The sequence below is a fragment of the Mus caroli genome, unplaced genomic scaffold (genome assembly GCF_978045245.1).
Source record: "Mus caroli unplaced genomic scaffold, Mus_caroli_1 scaffold_6, whole genome shotgun sequence".
Classification (NCBI taxonomy): domain Eukaryota; kingdom Metazoa; phylum Chordata; class Mammalia; order Rodentia; family Muridae; genus Mus; species Mus caroli.
In genome coordinates, this window is record NW_028227261.1 from 65,369,033 (window position 1) to 65,387,668 (window position 18,636).

The 18,636-nt window shown below is 37.8% G+C and overlaps 1 protein-coding gene across 1 annotated transcript; it reads right to left on the bottom strand.

Moving 5' to 3' along the window:
• Positions 1–3,141: 3,141 nt before the first annotated feature.
• Positions 3,142–4,788, bottom strand: LOC110292107 (uncharacterized). Its single transcript, XM_021159222.2, is given in 1 exon segment — positions 3,142–4,788. A coding segment is annotated over 1 exon segment (1,647 nt).
• Positions 4,789–18,636: the final 13,848 nt, after the last annotated feature.

The following is an 18,636-nucleotide window of genomic DNA, read 5'->3' on the forward strand; positions in this document are numbered from 1 at the left end:
CCACAGACCCAGCCATTGGTCTATATGATGGAGTCAATTTGTCCATTGTTGTTTCCTTCTCCAGAATATGTAAAATGGAGCATCACCCAGAACATAGCAGAGATCCTTTAGGGTTTTGGAGTTGGGGACAGGGGATTGTTTGCTTGTTTTGTTTTTATTTTTGCCATTGTGTGTGATGATACATAAGTGTGGTTTTAATTTGTAATTTTGCAATGGGCAAGCACACTGAATATTCTTCCTGTGTCTATTTTACCTAAATATTTCCAGTGAAATATCTCCACATCTGTTCTTCAACTGGACTGTTTGATTTTCATAATATTGAGATTCTCACGTCCTTTGTCAGACATGTGGTTTGTTAATATGATTTGAATGTAACTTGTTTATAACTTTCGGTGATTTTTCAAACAGAAGAAAAATTTTTTGAAGAGACCAAATTTATTATGTCTTAATTTAATGAGAATTGCATTTGGTTTCAAACTCAGGAACCTGAACTAAGACACTGAATAGTTTCCTACTTTTTCTAAAATGTTTATGATTTTACATTTAACTTGATAATAAAACTTCAGCATACACAATTTAGGTTCAGGCTAGAAGTACTTTTGTCACTATATCTCTGCTTTTCTTTTAAAAGGAAAGCAGATTAGTGGCCGGGTGTGGTGACTGATAAGGAAGAAAAATGTTTAGTGGAGGTGTGATACGGTGTGGGGGAAGAGGGTGCCTCTGCAGGCTCATGTGGGGAGAGAGGAGGGAGGAGAGTAGGGAGAGAGGGGATAAGGAGCAAGAACATGAGAATAGAACAAGAGCAAAAGAGTGAGGAGGGGACACGAAACCCCTTTTATATTTAATCAGGCACACCTGGCTGTTTCCAGGTACCTGGAGGACAACCTAGACAAAATGCCAGCAGTGACACAGTTTTAGTTCCACCATAGTACTCAGCAGACAGACTTAGAACTCTGTGAGTTCAAGGCCAGTTTAGTCTGCAGAGTGAGTTCCAGGACAGAGAAGGAGACATAATGAGACTCTATCTCTCTCAAAGAAATCAAACAAACAAACAAACAACAGCAACAACAACAAATTCAGGTTAGTGATTGGTAGAACTTGTAACTGCCACACGTCTTCTTATTACTAAATGCAGCACAGGCTCAATTTTCTGTTGGCATGGTATTTCTAAAGTGTAGGAAGAAAAGGGAGCTTCCTGAATTCTCTGAGTATATAACCCACGTAGAGAAAATCAGTGATGCTTCTGCATTTACAGTGTCAGAAGCTAGTAGGTATATTCTACTCACTGAAATCATTGGGGAAGGGTATTGAGTATTTGTATTTAGAAAAACGTAAGTGTCAAACCAAGGTTATCTATTCTGTTGGGATGTCTTTAGTAGCACCTTTCTGCTAGTCCACTGATTATAAGAAAAATAGTTTTATTGTAGTTTTGCTCCTGTCTGTGTCAGTTGAGAGTTTTGTTATTGTTAAGATCATTTTGTTTTGTTCATTCTAAATTTGAGGTACTGTAAAATAATATTTCTACACTAATAGAAACAAAGGATTTCTCCCATAAATGCAAATATTTCTGACAATCTAACATCTACATGTCATTGCTTTACAAACTAAAATTAAACACTGAAATTCACAGTCATGGATTTCACATAAACATATATACTTATAGTTTTAATTATTTCTTCTACGATTTTTGCTTGAAATATTATAAAAGTGATCTTATACATATAAATGAACATATTCAAATAATTTTACATGCTACCATTTAATATATGAAAATTCATTTATCTAGTTAAGATTTTATATTAATATTAAAGTGGTAATTTGAAGTTTTCTGATATTTTTACCTGATTTTAATTGTGATTATTTTTTTCCTGTGATACGGAGGATATATACATCTGTTATATAATTGTTTTGAACTAGCTGTTGTCTATTTATAGTACATTGCAACAAAATTTGGGTATTCTTAAAATAATCTTTAACATTTGCAATCATGGTAACACATTGACAATGATGTTATTGTATAAAGCAATAAAAATAGCTAGATTAGCCAACTATAAATACTTTAAAACTCTCCATGGGCCTCTTATGATTTCAGAAATCTCCATGGCACCATTTGAGGTCCCAATATTGCTTCTAATGCATTCTTTGTTATTAATTGCAGGTTACTGACATTAAAATGAGTTTCTCCTTTCTGTATAACTAGCTTCCTACTTTAAGATTACTGAAAATTGATTCCAGTAATTAAAAAAAAAGACTTTATTTAATCACAAATCAACAATGAAAAATAAGTTACAGAATAAAACAATAGATGAAGAATAACAAGCTACAGTCATACTGGGCTCCCTCTTCTCACTGAATAAGGCAGTAGATGAGGAAGGAGCAACAAGCTACAGTCAGTCATACCAGGCTCCCTCTTCCAACTTCGTATTGCTCTTCCTCATTCTCACTCTTGAAAAAGCAAAGGAACAGTTTGTTTTCATTTTTCTCTATTTTATGACTAAAATCAAAGTTTTCTCTGCTCTCTATCATATAAGTAAACCTTTCATTAACAAAGTCAAAAGTCACAGGTGCCTAATAATGACTCCTCTAATCAACTAGAAATTCTAAAGGGATTTTAGAAATCTCAGTTTATACTGTTAAGATGGAGGAAGGATATATCTTTTAAGAAATGTAGCAATTATGAATCCAGAAAAAATAAATGAATGTGTCTTTGCAAACATATTGTATCAATCATAGTCCTAATTTATGCAATGGTCAAATTGCTTTAACTGGCATACATAACTAAAACTGTTAACAAAATGCAAGGGTAAATATAACAATGGGAGAGATGTTGGTCCTGACTCAGTGTACAATGATACTTTCAGCAATGTCTTAATTTTTATATTTCTAAACAAGCTTAATCAAAACTACAATAAGCCAGAATTTGTGATAGAAATGTGGCTATACTTTCATTTAAAAAGGCATATTAAGAAGATTTCCCTATGCAAAATAAGGGGTCTGAGATCACGTGGTACAGTTTCTTATTCTAAATATTTGTTTCTTTGTTTTGTCATCTATAAACAGCATTAAAATCTATTTGTTGTTCACAGAGCTGTAGGTAGGAAACAATAAAGCTTTTTCTGGGAAGATATTGTTTGTGGACAGTCAGGTTGCAGTGGTGGGTTGTGCTTAACCATGTTTCTTCTCCAGATGCTTTGTGAGATAATCCAGTCTGGAATAGTTTGCGGAGCACATGGGACAAGCATAGGGCCTCTCACGACTGTGCTTTTCTTTGTGTCTGTTGAGATCACATAGGCGGAAAAACGACCATGTGCATCCAGGCTCATCACACGTGTATTTCCTCTTATCAGTATGTTTCCTCTGGTGCTCTTTGAGGTGGTTAGGTCTTTTGTAAACTTTCCTACAACCCTCATAAGTACAAAAGTAGAGCTTCGAAGGACTAGAGTTCTTCTGTGACACAGGGCTCTGGGTCTTGAAGTCTAAATTCATCTCTGGATGCTGTCTCTGGACTAAACTGGAAGCTGAAGAGTTTTCCTGAGGTTGTTTTTTAATCAAAGGGGAAAGTGAAGGATATGAGGATTCACTCACATATGGAGCTTGCAAACTAAATGAAGTCACCTGACGATCAAGGCTTTTAGGTGTTCCATTCTGACGTGGGTAGACATTTTGATCAACAGAGGTCCTCATCTGACCCAAGTAGAATGTCTCTTCAGAACTGGGACTTGTCTCCAAAGGGCAAGTCAGGTTGTCTTCTGCACTAGATCTTGTCCTCTTAGACCCAGGAAGAGTTGTATCAAAACTGGAGGTTTGTATCTGAAAGTCAGAGAGAGGCTGGCCACCAAATGGACTTGTCACCTGGGGATTCACAATCAAATCCTGGTCACATCTGTAGCCTGATGTCTGATAACCAGAGAGGGAGCACTCACCACTGAGGAGATTCTCCTGACCTTTGCAGACATTCTGACCACTGAAGGATTTCATTTGGTCATTTGATTGATCAAAGTTAGCTCTCATCTGAGACTCATAGAAAGCCTGGGATCCATTTGGCAATATCACCTGATCTCCATAGAATCCATTATTAACTGCTAGGTTACTCTGCTGATCCTCAAAATAATTCTGTTCAGAAAAGGATGTTATGATTTGATTGGGATGAAGGGTCTGGCTACAACTGGGTGCTGTCATCTGACTCCCATAGAGAGTCAGATGCCCTCCATTCCTGATTGTCATCTGACTGTCATCGGAGGTCTGGTCATGTACAGAAGCAAAGACATGACCCACCTTTGGGTCCTGGCCTGCATGGCTTCCATAGAGAGTAGTTTGATGATTATCAAAGGTAACCCTCTGATTCTCACACATGGCTGTATTTTGGAACAAGAGAGTCTTGTCAGAGTTCAGTGTCCTCATCCAGTAGTCTTCATTGTAGAAAGTCTCCCTGGTGTCAACTCTTGTTGTCATCTGGGGAGGAAGGCATACCTTGGGGGTGCTGTTGAGCTGCATATGGTGAAGACCTGCAGGAGGTATTTTCTGCTCAGCAGACACAACTTGCTGGTTCAAATAAGTGTTCTCAAATGGATCTCCAAAATGGAAACCAATGGCTTTTCCTGGGTATGCTGTTGAGTTCTGAGTACAGGTTGTCTCCTGTGTGCTATAGGATGCAGATGCCATCACTGTTTGTTTCGAGGTAAGCATCTCTGAGCTCTGACCTGAGACAAGCTGGCTGGACTCCACAGGGGAAGGCTGGGTATTATAGGGTCCTGGCTTGGAAGCACTTGTGTTTTCTGCCATCTCCATATAGACTTCACAGAAGGCCTGGGAACTCTTTCTTCAAGTTCTTCAACTGTTGAGAGAAAGGAGAACATCTGGCTGAACTAGATATCCAGTTGTGAAAGCCTAAAGTCCTTGAAAATACACATATTTAGGAGACAGAAATTATGTGGTAGACAGGAGCAGGCAGAGAATATGTGCTGGAGGTCAGAGCATCATACTGTCATTGGCTCTGATGAAGTTTATGGGCAAACAAAACCTAGCACTATAGCTCTGGGGTCACCTTTTATAAAACTCATCCTGATGTAGTCAGAGCTTCTGATTCTATGATTTGGTACGACATACTTTTCAGTTGGTAGAGCCCCATATCTAGAGAACTTGCTTAAACATCTCATCCCAGGCTCTTAGAATTCAGATGATGCTCTTATTTACCTAGCCTCTTAGGTTTTTTACATGTTAGTTTGCCTACCATTTAATGACCAATGTGCATTTAGAAGGTTGCATTCATCCATCTTAGAAGAGAATATGGAATAGGATTTGTTGGTGGGATAGTGGTGGGTTTGTACAGGAGCAGTAGAGTGCAGGTGGGTTAGTGTTGGATGGAGAGAGTGAATGAAGAGACAAATTGTATGGTGTTGTTGAAACCTCTTGAAGTGGAGAGTTTATAAATCACATGACGTTAATCTCAGTAATGGTGGATACAGAATCTTGTGGGGCAAAGAGCTACACACAGACAACCTGGTTTCCAGTTGAGGCTGGATCTTGAAACCTGGTGGAACCTGATGGGTGGTAATTCCTACCTACATGGGACAGTAGGCTTTCGACCATGTCTCCTGGACCCCTGGCTCCTGTAGAAGTTACTGTCCCCACAGCCCCCAAAGGAGAGGTGTGGCTATCAGCCATGTAGGAACAGCACCAAGCCTTCCCACATGCAAATAAGGTTTCCCCCAAACTCTGCTTCAAAGCCAATGAGAGGTACCTGCTTCAAACCCTGAATCACCCCCAGAACTCTACATAAATTCATTCAGGGAATTATAGGTACACAAGAGCTATTCCTTCATCTGAGTCCTTTGTTCCAAGAGCTGTATGTATCACTTGGGAAGAGATCTTCTCTCCCAAAGAGACACTCAAGGTCCCACTGAACTCCTCACTGGCCCAGCCAGACCTGACTCAGTTCAGAGTGACTCAGAGTTACTGAGTGACCTGGAAGGTGTGGCAGAGAATTCGTTTTCCTGCCTGCATTTGCTTCCTTCACTGGAACCCTTGCACCTGGCCTGGACAGAGATCTCCGTGGAAAACCTCTGGTACCCAGGCCCACAGAATCTGGTATGGACAGATTGTAACCAGGCAAGTCTCTCTGCAGAAGGACTCTGATACATTCTTTTATTTCCTTGTGCTATTGGGTCCCATCAAATTTCTCAAATAACAGAGACTAATGTTATGAGAAAGGTTCACTCTCAGCATACTGACAATAGGACCCCAATGTTTAGGATTATATCCACACAGCTCATGGAACCTGGAGATATCCAGCTGGCAGTAAGTATGGACTAAATGAGAGAAAAATCTAAGTTTAAATTTACAAAAAGGAGTGGTGCAAGCAAATATTTAAGAAAGAAAGAAAGAAAGAAAGAAAGAAAGAAAGAAAGAAAGAAAGAAAGAAAGAAAGAAAGGAAGAGGAAGAGAAAAAATAATCAGAGAAAATAGATAAATCACATCAACATCACCATCACCACCACCACCATCATTTGGAACAGCATGTAGAATTGAAAAAAATTGTGAAGTTTTGATGGATAGGTATACTCCGGAAATTAATTCAGAAGCCTATAATAGAGATTAAAACTTGGCAACTGCAAGTAAAAGCTTCTAATTTTTCACCAATTAGAAAACTCTGCAAAAAGTGTCCTCTGGTGTTTTTGTGAAGGTATTATTGCATAGGAATTGATTATTAAAACACTTATCAGGTGTTCAACACAACATCTAACCTGTCTCCTCTTCCTGGAGAGTTAGGAACCAACTCCCACCATGAAGATTTCCAGGATGTTACAGGACAACTCACATTTACAAAAGACTTACACTACTACTTCTATCTGTTCTCATAATCATCATACAGCATAGCTGCAGGCTCCTTTTTAATAGATACCATTCTACATGCCTTAGTTTTAAAATATTTATATTTTGATGTTTAAGATTGTTAACTAACAATAAAAAGAAATCTATGGGAAGACAATAAAACCACCCATAGGTGATTGAAACACCTGGCAAAGAAGCAAAAGTTTCCTTGAACTCACTTTTATAAGTCCAAGCAGGAGAAAACTGGACTTTTGTCCATGTCCTGAGTAACATCATACATAGTCCCTGGTGGGATTTACCCTGATCTTTCTCAAAGATAAAGTTAAAGGTGCAGAACCAGAAGAACTTTGGGGCCCAAGAATTCACTAGCGATCCAAGTTTTAAGGGTTTGCATTCAGAAGCTGAGTCCCAGTGCAATCCCCTAGGATGGGACTTCTAGATTTAATCAGTACCTGGGCTATACAGAGTTTAGCTACATGTTTCAGCCATGCCTCTCTTCTGAGCAATAGTGGCAAATAGTGAAATCGCTTCCTCAGCCAGACAATTTGACGCCACTAGGAATGACTATGTTCGTAGCAGCCTTATTTATAATAGCCAGAAGCTGGAAAGAACCCAGATGCCCCTCAACAGAGGAATGGATACAGAAATTATGGTACATTTATACAATGGAGTACTACTCAGCTATTAAAAAGAATGAATTTATGAAATTCCTAGCCAAATGGATGGACCTGGAGGGCATCATCTTGAGTGAGGTAACACAATCACAAAGGAACTCACACAATATGTATTCACTGATAAGTGGATATTAGCCCAAAACTTAGGATACCCAAGATACAAGATACAATTTGCTAAACGCATGAAACTCAGGAAGAATGAAGACCAAAGTGTGGACACTATGCCCCTTCTTAGAATTGGGAACAAAACACCCATGGAAGGAGTTACACAGACAAAGTTTGGAGCTGTGATGAAAGGATGGACCATCTAGAGACTGCCATATCCAGGGATCCATCCCATAATCAGCTTCCCAACGCTGACACCATTGCATACACTAGCAAGATTTTGCTAAAAGGACCCAGATATAGCTGTCTCTTGTGAGACTATGCTGGGGCCTAGCAAACACAGAAGTGGATGCTCACAGTCAGCTATTGGATGGATCACAGGGCTCCCAATGGAGAAGCTAGAGAAAGTACCCAAGGAGTTAAAGGGATATGCAACCCTATAGGGGGAACAACATGATGAACTAACCAGTACCCCGGAGCTCTTGTCTCTAGCTGCATATGTATCGAAAGATGGCCTAGTCGGCCATCAATGGAAAGAGAGGCCCATTGGACTTGCAAACTTTATATGCCCCAATACAGGGGAATGCCAGGGCCAAAAGAATGGGAATGGGTGGGTAGGGAAGTGGGGGGGTATGGGGGACTTTTGGGATAGCATTGGAAATGTAATTGAGGAAAATACGTAATAAAAAATATTAAAAATTAAAAAAAAACAACAAAAAAAACTCTCTTGAAAAAAAAAAAAGGCCCTCTAGCCTCAGAGGGCCAGCTCCAACTCTATATGTGTCATGTTTTAAAATGCCTCAGATATCTATAGAACATTTCATCCTAATATAAAACAATATACCTTCTTCGCAGAACTTCATGGTACCTTCTCCAAAAGTGACCATATAGTCACAAAGCAGGCCTCAACAGATAGAAGAAGATTGAAATAATTCCATGCATCCCATCAGATCACTACAGACTAAGGCTGGTCTTCAATAGCAACAAAAACAAGAGAAAGCCCACATACACATGGTAGCTCTATAACTCTCCATTCAGTGATAACTTGGACAGGGAAGAAATAAAGATAGAAATTAAAGACATTTTAGAACTTAATGAAAATTAAGACACAACATATCAAATCTTATGAAACACAATGAAAGCCTTGCTAAAAGGAAAACTCATAGTTCCAATTGTCTCCAAAAAGAAACTAGAGAGAGCATATGCTAGCAGTTGAAGAGCACATCTCAAAGCTCTAGAACAAAAAGAAGCAAATACAGCCATGAGGAGTAGACTTCAGGAAATAATCAAACGCAGGGCTGAAAGCAACCAAGTAGAAACAACTATATAAAGAATCAATAAAACCAGGAGCTGTTTTTTTGAGAAAATTATCAAGATAAATAAACCCTGTATCAGACCAACCAGAGGCATAGAGTCAGTATCCAAATTTTAAAAATCAGAAATGAAAGGCAGGATATGACAATAGAAATCGAGGAAATTAATAAAATCATCAGGTCCTTTTACAAAAGCTTATACTCAATAAAACTGGAAAATATGGATGAAATGGGTACTCCTCTAGAGAGATACCAGGTACCAAAGTTAAACCAGGTTCAGTAAACTATCTAAACAATCCAATAACTCCTAAAGAAAGAGAAGTAGTCATTAAAAATCTCCCAACCAATAAAAGCCCAGGACCAGATGGGTTTAGTGCAGAATTCAATCAGAAGGCCAAACAAGACCTAAACCCAACACTCTTCAAATTATTCCACAAAATAGAAACAGAAGGAACACTACCTAATTTGTTCTATAAAGCCTCAGTTAGGCTGATACCTAATCCACACAAAGACCAAACAAAAAAAGAGACAATTAGACAACAACAACAACAACAACAAAAAAAAAATTGAAAAGGGAAATAAATGCTAGGGTGGTGAGCAGGGTATGTGTGGGTTGGTGTGGGAGAACCATCATAGAAGCAGGGGGAGGGAGAAGGGGGAAGGGATGAAAGTTTGTGGAGGGGAAACCAGGAAAGGGCATAACATTTGAAATGTAAATAAATAAGATATCCAATTAAAAAAAGAAGAAGTTATGGAATGAATCTTTCTCTATATACATGTCAAAAAGGGAATTTTTTAGACATATATACAGTCTGCAGTCCTGCTAATCCAACAGTAGCTACCTGAAGATGAAAAGTTCAGTAGTCTTGTAGTTTTGTAGTCCCAAGACAGGTCGTCGCAGCTGGTCTTCTCTATAAGCTAGAAACTGGAAACATTGGACTCCAATGCCAGTGTAGGGATGGAATTGTGAACTAGCTGAAGACAAGCGGAAAAATGGGTAAACCTGCCTGCTCCCATGGCCTTATATCCGCCTCCAGCAGAAAGGCGGGTCCAGATTTAAAGGTGTGTTGTCCTGGATTAAGGGTGTGTTGTCCTGGATTAAGGGTGTGTTGTCCTGGATTAAGGGTGTGTTGTCCTGGATTAAGGGTGTGTTGTCCTGGATTAAGGGTGTTTGTATTCCAGCCTCACATTAACAGAATTCAATCAGACAATATCTCAAAGATGTGTCCTCTTTGAGTAGATATTTTTTCTTTCCAGATATTTTCAAGTGGACAACCAAGAGAATACATCACAACCTTGATCTCAGAAAAATGTGGTTTTACTGCTAAAAAAGTAGAAGCCCTTAAAGAAGAAACACAAAAATCCCTTAAAGAATTACATGAAAACATTACCAAACACGTGACAGAATTGCACAAAACCATCCAAGATCTAAAAATGGAAGTAGGAACAATAAAGAAAACGCAAAGAGAGACAACTCTGGAGATAGAAATCCTAGGAAAGAAATCAGGAATCATAGATGTGAGCATCAGCAACAGAATACAAGAGATGGAAGACAGAATATCAGATGCAGAAGATTCCATAGAGAGCATGGACACAACAATTGAAGAAAATGCAAAATGCAAAAAGATCCTAACTCAAAACATCCAGGAAATCCAAGACCCAATGAAAAGACAAAACCTACAGATAATAGGAGTACATGAGAATGAAGATTTTCAACTTAAAGGGTCAGCAAATATCTTCAGCAAAATTACAGAAGAAAATTTCCCTAACCTAAAGAAAAATATGCCCATGAACATACAAGAAGCCTACAGAACTCCAAATAGACTGGACCAGAAAAGAAATTCCTCCCGACACATAATAATCAGAACCAAAAATGCACTAAATAAAGACAGAATATTAAAAGCAGTAAAGGAAAAAGGTCAAGTAACATATAAAGGCAGGCCTATTAGATTACAACACACTTCTCACCAGTGACTATGAAAGCCAGAAGATCCTAGACAGATGTTATACAGACTCTAAGAGAACAAAATTGCCAGCCCAGGCTACAATAGCAAGAAAAACTCTCAATTCTCCAATAGATGGGGAAACCAAAGTATTCCATGAAAAAAACAAATTCAAAGAATATGTTTCCACAAATCCAGCCTCCAAATGCAGACACCATCACATACGCCAGCAAGATTTTGCTGAAAGAACCCTGATATAGCTGTCTCTTGTGAGGCTATGCCGGGGGCCTGGCAAACACAGAAGTGGATGCTCACAGTCAGCTATTGGATGGATCACAGGGCCCCCAATGGAGGAGCTAGAGAAAGTACCGAAGGAACTAAAGGGGTCTGCAACCCTATAGGTGGAACAGCAATATGAACTAACCAGTACCCCCAGAGCTCGTGTCTCTAGCTGCATATGTATCAGAAGATGGCCTAGTCGGCCATTACTGGGAAGAGAGGCCCCTTGGTCTAGTAAACTTTATATGCCCCAGTACAGGGGAACGCCAGGGCCAAGAAGTGGGAGTGGGTGGGTTGGGGTGCAAGGTGGGGGTGGGGTATGCGGGAATTTTGGGATAGCATTTGAAACGTAAATGAAGAAAATATCTAATTAAAAATGTGGGAAAAATAAAGTTACAGCTCAGTAGAGAAAGAAAGAAAGAAAGAAAGAAAGAAAGAAAGAAAGAAAGAAAGAAAGAAAGAAAGAAAGAAAGAAAGAAAGAAAGAAAGAAAGAAAGGAAGAAAGAAATGTATTTGGCCTCTTTCATGTGGAAAGATACAACGGAAGACCACTACCTATGCAGATCTCACTGAATCTGACAGTACCCTGATGTTGATTTTTCAGTATTCTTAACAGAGAACTTATTTTTTTGTTGTTGTTGTTGTTTGTTAGTCACCAAAATTTCCTGTGTGGATGAATATAATATTCATCTGAGCCCTTCATCTAGCTCTTTAACTGAGCCAGACCAAATGCTTTTAATTTCTCTGTGTTGTGTTCTTTTCTGTTACAGAAGTTTGTAATAAGGAGCCTTTTCAGCGTTATGTTTTTCTCCATGTGCACTCTGGAGATGTCTTATCATATGAAGAAAAAAAAGTTATATTGACCCTTGAAGATTAAGCTCTAACCGGCCATAACTTCAGTTCAAGTATATTTATTGTTCAAGACACAGATTGAAAAGAAAGGAAAAAGACTTAGGCAATGGAGATCTGTTAGGAACCCACCATAGAGAACATATTTAAAGGGCTGGAAAGATTAAGTGCTTGTTGCACAAACATGAAAAGATGAGTGTGGATCTGGGGCACCCATATAAAAGCATGTGTGTCTGACACATCCACCCTGGGGGAAATAGTTATAGGTGTATCCTGGGAACTCATTCACTAGCTGGGCTAGATTAAATGCTGAGCTCTGGGTGCAGTGGCAGACTTTGTCTGCAAAGAAAAAAAAAAGGGCATGTCAAGTAATAAAGACTTCTTTCATGGAGCTCTGTACTCACACACACACACATATGTACACATACACACACGTACGCATACTGTCATCTTTTTCTTTCTTTCTTTCTTTTTTTCTTTTTTTCTTTTTTTCTTTCTTTCTTTCTTTCTTTCTTTCTTTCTTTCTTTCTTTCTTTCTTCCTTTCTTTCTTTCTTTCTTTTTTTAGTTTGAGACAGAGTTTCTTTGAATAGCTCTGGCTGTCCTGGAACTCACTTTGTAGACCAGGCTGGCCTCAAACTCAGAAATCCCCCTGCCTCTGCCTCCCAATTGCTGGGATTAAAGGTGTGCACCACCACGCTCAGTACAAACTGTCATCTTTAATATTTCCTCCTATGTTGATGAAATGTGGTGGTTTTGTTTTTTTTTTTGTTTTTTTTTTTTTTTTTGGTTTTTTGGTTTTTGGGCTTTTTGTTTTTTTGAGACAGGGTTTCTCTGTGTAGCCCTGGCTGTCCTGGAACTCACTCTGTAGACCAGGCTGGCCTCGAACTCAAAAATCTGCCTGCCTCTGCCTCCCAATTGCTGGGATTAAAGGTGTGTACCACCAAGCTCAGTACACACTGCCATCGTTAATATTTCCTCCTATGTTGATGAAATGTGGTGGTTCTTTTTTTTGGGGGGGGGGTTGGTTATTTGGTTTTTGGGCTTTTTGTTTTTTTGTTTTTTTGAGACAGGGTTTTTCTGTGTAGCCCTGGCTGTCCTGGAACTTACTCTGTAGACCAGGCTGGACTCGAACTCAGAAATCTGCCTGCCTCTGCCTCCCAAGTGCTGGGATTAAAGGTGTGTACCATCACTACCCAGGGAAATGTGTTTTAAGTACTTGGATACAATAACAAAGAATATTTTCTGTTTCATTATTTCATCTGCTGAACTAATACTTGCACCTTTAACGTAAACTTATTTCTGAAGACCTTGTGTTATATGTTCAGACACAGGGAACATACCAGTTCCTAGTTATTCAGAATTCTAGCTATTGGAACTGTACTAGAAAAACACAAATTCAGAAGAAGGGTTAGAAGATAAATAAACAGGAAAATTTATTAAAACAAAATACCTGAAATGTAGACCTTTAAGAATATACCTTAATTCAAATTTAATTAACTTTTTAAAAAATGTAAGACACTTGCCTAAGCTTTATAGACTGAAAATTTCTAGTAGCTTTTGCTTGCTTATTATTTGTGTTTTACTATCAAGCAAAATTCTAAGGCCCTAAGTGAAAAAAGACTATCAGAGGAAATGTGACACTCAGTATCCTCAAATGTGCAGACCCCTGAACTGACATACCTGCTTGTCTATTTAGATGTCATAAATAATGAAGATTCACATTCTTCATTTAGAATTGGGTGAACTTTTAAGGCAGAACAAATTTAAAACCCTTGGATATGTGCCTAACGGTACAAAAAGCAGAAATATTGGCATATAGAAGATAAAAATTTGCAAGATGGCACAAGGCCTAGAGGAAAATAGAAATCTGGGCTTCTCCCCAGTGCCATTGCTTACTTTCTAGATAACCTTGAACTTAAAACTTCACTCACTTATAGTCTTGGTTTCCCAACCCTATACTATATTTTTATTTGTGTGTGTGTGTGTGTGTGTGTTTTGTATTTCATTTCTATATCCAACAAACTACATAAAATATCACCACTCATACAAAGACCTTGGTAATGTTGGTTACTTTTGGAATTCTGAGAAAGTTCCATGGTTGGTTGGTAACAGAAAATTATGGGAGACAGCCTTTCCACTGTAGGCCTGTTTTTTGTATTTTGTTTGTTTGTTTGTTTTTTATTTTTGTTGTTGTTTTTGTTTTTTCCATTTTGAGAGACATAGCAGGGAAAAGTGAAAGAGTAGATGAGGAAGAAGAAGAAAAGAAAAGAAATGGAGAGAGAGAGGAGGAAGGGAGACAAAGAAGATGGGCTGTTTTAAAAGAGGGAGAGAAAAAAAGAGAGGGGGAAGGAAGGGAAAAAAGCAAATACATGCAACACTAACCTCAAGGCTTTTCCAAGATTATTCACATATTCTGAAAAATGATAACATGTTTACATTATTACTAATTATCCTAAGTGTCATTTGGCATGGTACTCTTCATATTTCCTTTTAAGTTCTATATTGTTATTTTCTTTTCTGCCTCCTGTGATTCATTCAACTCAAGAAACTGTATGAGCAGGTGCACAGTTGTCTATGAGATGAACACTCTGAAATGAGCAAAAACAATGCTAGACTGTCTATTTTCTATGAATGCAGAAGCATCTGTCATCTGGTAATACAAAGAACAGGGATCCCTTGGAATGCATAAGCTTGAGTTGGGAATTAGATATGAATCACTTCTTAAGCTTTTGAGTTCATCTTATCTCTCTTGTTTTAAGGATAAGTGAACTCATCTCAACCATTTTAAGGGTAAAAGGAAAGGCTGGATGGGTAAGAGATATTTAAAAGGAACTCATGGCTAAATGGCATAAATGAAAAGCTATGAATCAACAAACACTGCAGGCTTTACATTTAAAGCAGCAGGATAGGGGTAATGACTTTAATGACGGAAATACAGAGACCTTTTATTAAGATTCTCTTATCTCTAAATAAGATGCATGGCACTTGGAAATATTGCAAGAAGAGAAGTCTTTGGGGGCAAGAATTTAATATGCAGAAGCCACCACACTTCAAAGTTGAATACCAAATTGGAAATGTTGCTGCACTGAGGTTCACATGTGCCTGTGAGAGGCAAGCTCTGCCATCCTCAAGCTTTTGAAGAGGAGGCAACAGGGGGCAAATCAAGACACACATCAAAGTGCCTTCCCAGAATTGCCTGGGAAAGGTGAAGCTGCAAGTGGCTGTGGTAATAGTGCTCTGTGCACCAAGGCCACAGCCAGTGGATTGCTTGGAACACAAAGGGCTCTTCTCATTAACTTCCTGCTTCTCCTTTTGAAACCTCCCAGTGGGCTGCAGAGTTCTGTCAATGAGTCTGCTCCTATTTCTTAACTGAGAAGCCCTGGCAGTGCAGGGACTACAAATTCATATACTGAAGCCATGCTAGGAGAAAACATACTATCAATATTTTTTCACCTATTTTGTTAATATTTGAAGAATTATAGGACAATTTCTCCACTACCTGTCTACTCCTTCTCCAAGTGTATAAAATTTACTGGATGGAGCCAGTATTGTTATTTCTAGAGTCTTAGTTTCTGACATAGACCTTTAAATGTGACTTCTACTGAAGGAGACACTAAAGAAAACTTGTTACATTTATCCCTTAATAAAATTTATATGGGGTAAGTAATTAACTTTCCCTAACAAATACTGTGTGCTTCACGTGGTGCTCCCCCACTTTCATTTTAGACAGGTCACAAATAGTCAAGGCTGGCCTTGAATTTGCTATGCTATTTAATAACTCTACCTTTGAGACACAACTTGTAACTTGCTATGTAGCCAAGGCTGGCTAGATGGGGCAGTACCTGGATGGTCATTCCTTCAGCCTCTGTTCCACATTTTGTATCTGTATCTGATCCCATGGGTATTTTGTTCCCCTTACTAAGAAGTATCAAAGTATCCACACCTTGGTCTTCCTTTTTCTTAAGCTTCATGTGGTCTGTGAATTATATCTTGGGTATTTCAAGCTTCTGGGCGAATATCCACCTATCACTGAGGGCATACCATTTGTGTTCTTTTGTGATTAGGTTACCTCACCCAGGCTTATATTTCTAGTTCCACCTGCAAACCATGAAGTCATTTTTTTTTAATAGCTGAGTAGTACTTCATTGTGTAAATGTACCACATTTTCTGTACCCATTCCTCTGTGGAAGGACATCTGTGTTCTTTCCAGCTTCTGACTATTATAAACAAGGCTGCTATGAATACAGTGGGATAGTTATCCTCTTTAAGGCTAACTCTAATGCCCATACTGCAGTTTATCTGAGCATCCATGACAGGAAAATAGAAGCTTGCTAGTTTGTAGGAGTCCTCTCCTCTGAACATTCTATCACTGACCCAGTATGCACACAATTTCTTTTAAACAAAAGAACATTTTAATAGTACAACCAATTACTAGTTGGTTATCATGATAGACAGAATTCCATGCTTTTAATATAATATATATTGATCATCAATATATAAATTATCCCTTCTATGTTCTATGTTTATATAAAACATTGTGCAATTCAGTAGTCTATTTTTTGTCAAATACACAAGTATTTTTAAAGTTGATGCAAAATGCATTATAAAAGACTGTTTTTCTTTAACATTGTTCAAATTAATTTCAGCATTAATATTGTTTTCATGTAGTTGAATGTACGTCATTCACTTCCAAGAATTTTACTGTTATCTGCTTTGATTTAATCTTTAATAACTTTTAGTAGATAAAAGGATTTTCTCCTAAATTTTTAAAGATAAAATTTCCTGACCACTTGGGAAGAACATTTAGTGAGGCCATTACACAAAACTCATTATATTTAACTTACTAAATATGAGTGTTACCAAAGGATCTGTGCCACAGTAGATTTTTCAGCATCACCATTCAGGTCTTACTGGATATTTTTGCATTTTTTTTCTGTCTATGACATATCAATCTTAATGAATTTCAGGGAGATAAACTATCAAAGGATGGTTTGCAGACAGTTATGAGCATTTTTGATGGAATTGTTAGTAAAATGCCAGTCTATATTTCTTAAAATACATATTCTTTGTATATTGGTTGCCTATTTTACATAGTATTCTGATGGTAACCATGACTACGCTGTGTGAGCTGGATTGCCCAATATCTATTCATCTCATCTCATTCTTTCCCTATTTACCTCAGGGAGATACAAAAAGCCATTTGCTGCAGCAGTGAAAATGACAAAATACAGTAGTCAGTGAGATTATAAAAATAAAGGGCACATGCCAGTTCCCTGTGCCCAGGATGATTTAGAGGATAAGGAAGACTCATAGTTTCAAGAAATTATATGAATTATACAAAGCACAAAGTAAAGGGAGAGAGATGTAAAATATAAATCAATAAACAAATAACAAAATCGGGTAATCAAAAAGAACACAACAAAAAAGCTAAACTGAACTAATTTCATTTGGATTAAGTAAAATTTTTTCTTAGGGTCTCTGAACAAACTGCAAATAATAAATTGAATTTTAATATATTATAAACTAAAAACTTCTTAAACTAAATTACAAATAAACCAGCACAATGTAGGCACCATTTCATAGGCATATTTGAGTGTGTGCTGCATATCCATTGCCCTGGAGCATCTTACAGTTCAACACAAACATCAGAGTGAAGGTCAGGCATCAACAGATTTAATACAGATCCATACTACAGATTGATACTTACTGACTGGAAATCATTTAACTAGGTCAAATACAGGAACTTGTACTGGTTCTGGTGACCCTAGACTGTGGGCATTTGACTTTGAGCTTTTCTTTTTTATTTCTTTGGTTTCAAGATAAATGCACTTATCAGCAAGCTCTACATATTTAAATGTTTTACTTTCTCTTTTTTTATTTAAAATGTTTTATACAATAGGTTTTGATCATATTCTTTCCCCTCTTCAACTCCTCCCAGAGTCTCCCTACCAAATACTTAACTTCATAATTTTTCCTCTCTATCAATACAAACAGAAAGAAATAGTTAAAATAAAAGTAATTTTTAAAAACTTGAAAAATAGAATAATACTGGCAAAACTAATGAACATTCTTGCTAACAGTCTGTGATATTTGAGCAGTTTATGGAAGCCATTTGATCAATGACTCAGCAGTACATAAAACATTCCTGGCTCTGGAAGTTTTACTTGGCCACACAGGATTTATAGTTGGGTTATTATATCCCTAATTATACAGTGACCCCATTTAACCTTGTTCCATATATGTAAATGTCTTAGGACAACTCTATAGTAGTTGATTTCCATATGGCTCTTCAAAGACTTAGTTTCCTCTTTTTATATTCCCTAATTTATTCTGTACACCCATTCAATCCCCATTGAATCCTCTGATTCTTGTTCCCCTCAATCTCATTTAAATACCATACTGTATTTCCCCTTCATTGGAAGATCATTCCATCCACTCATGATTCCCATATTAGCTTCATTAACACCATGATTATTCAGATGGATACACAGAAAACATTCAAATTACAGACAAAATATACCATGTTTGTCTTTCAGAGTCTGGAGTACTTCATTCAAGATGACTTTTTTTTTCTAGTTCTGTACATTTACCTGCAACATTCAGAACTTCATTTTTTCTTAAACATTGAATAATATTCCATT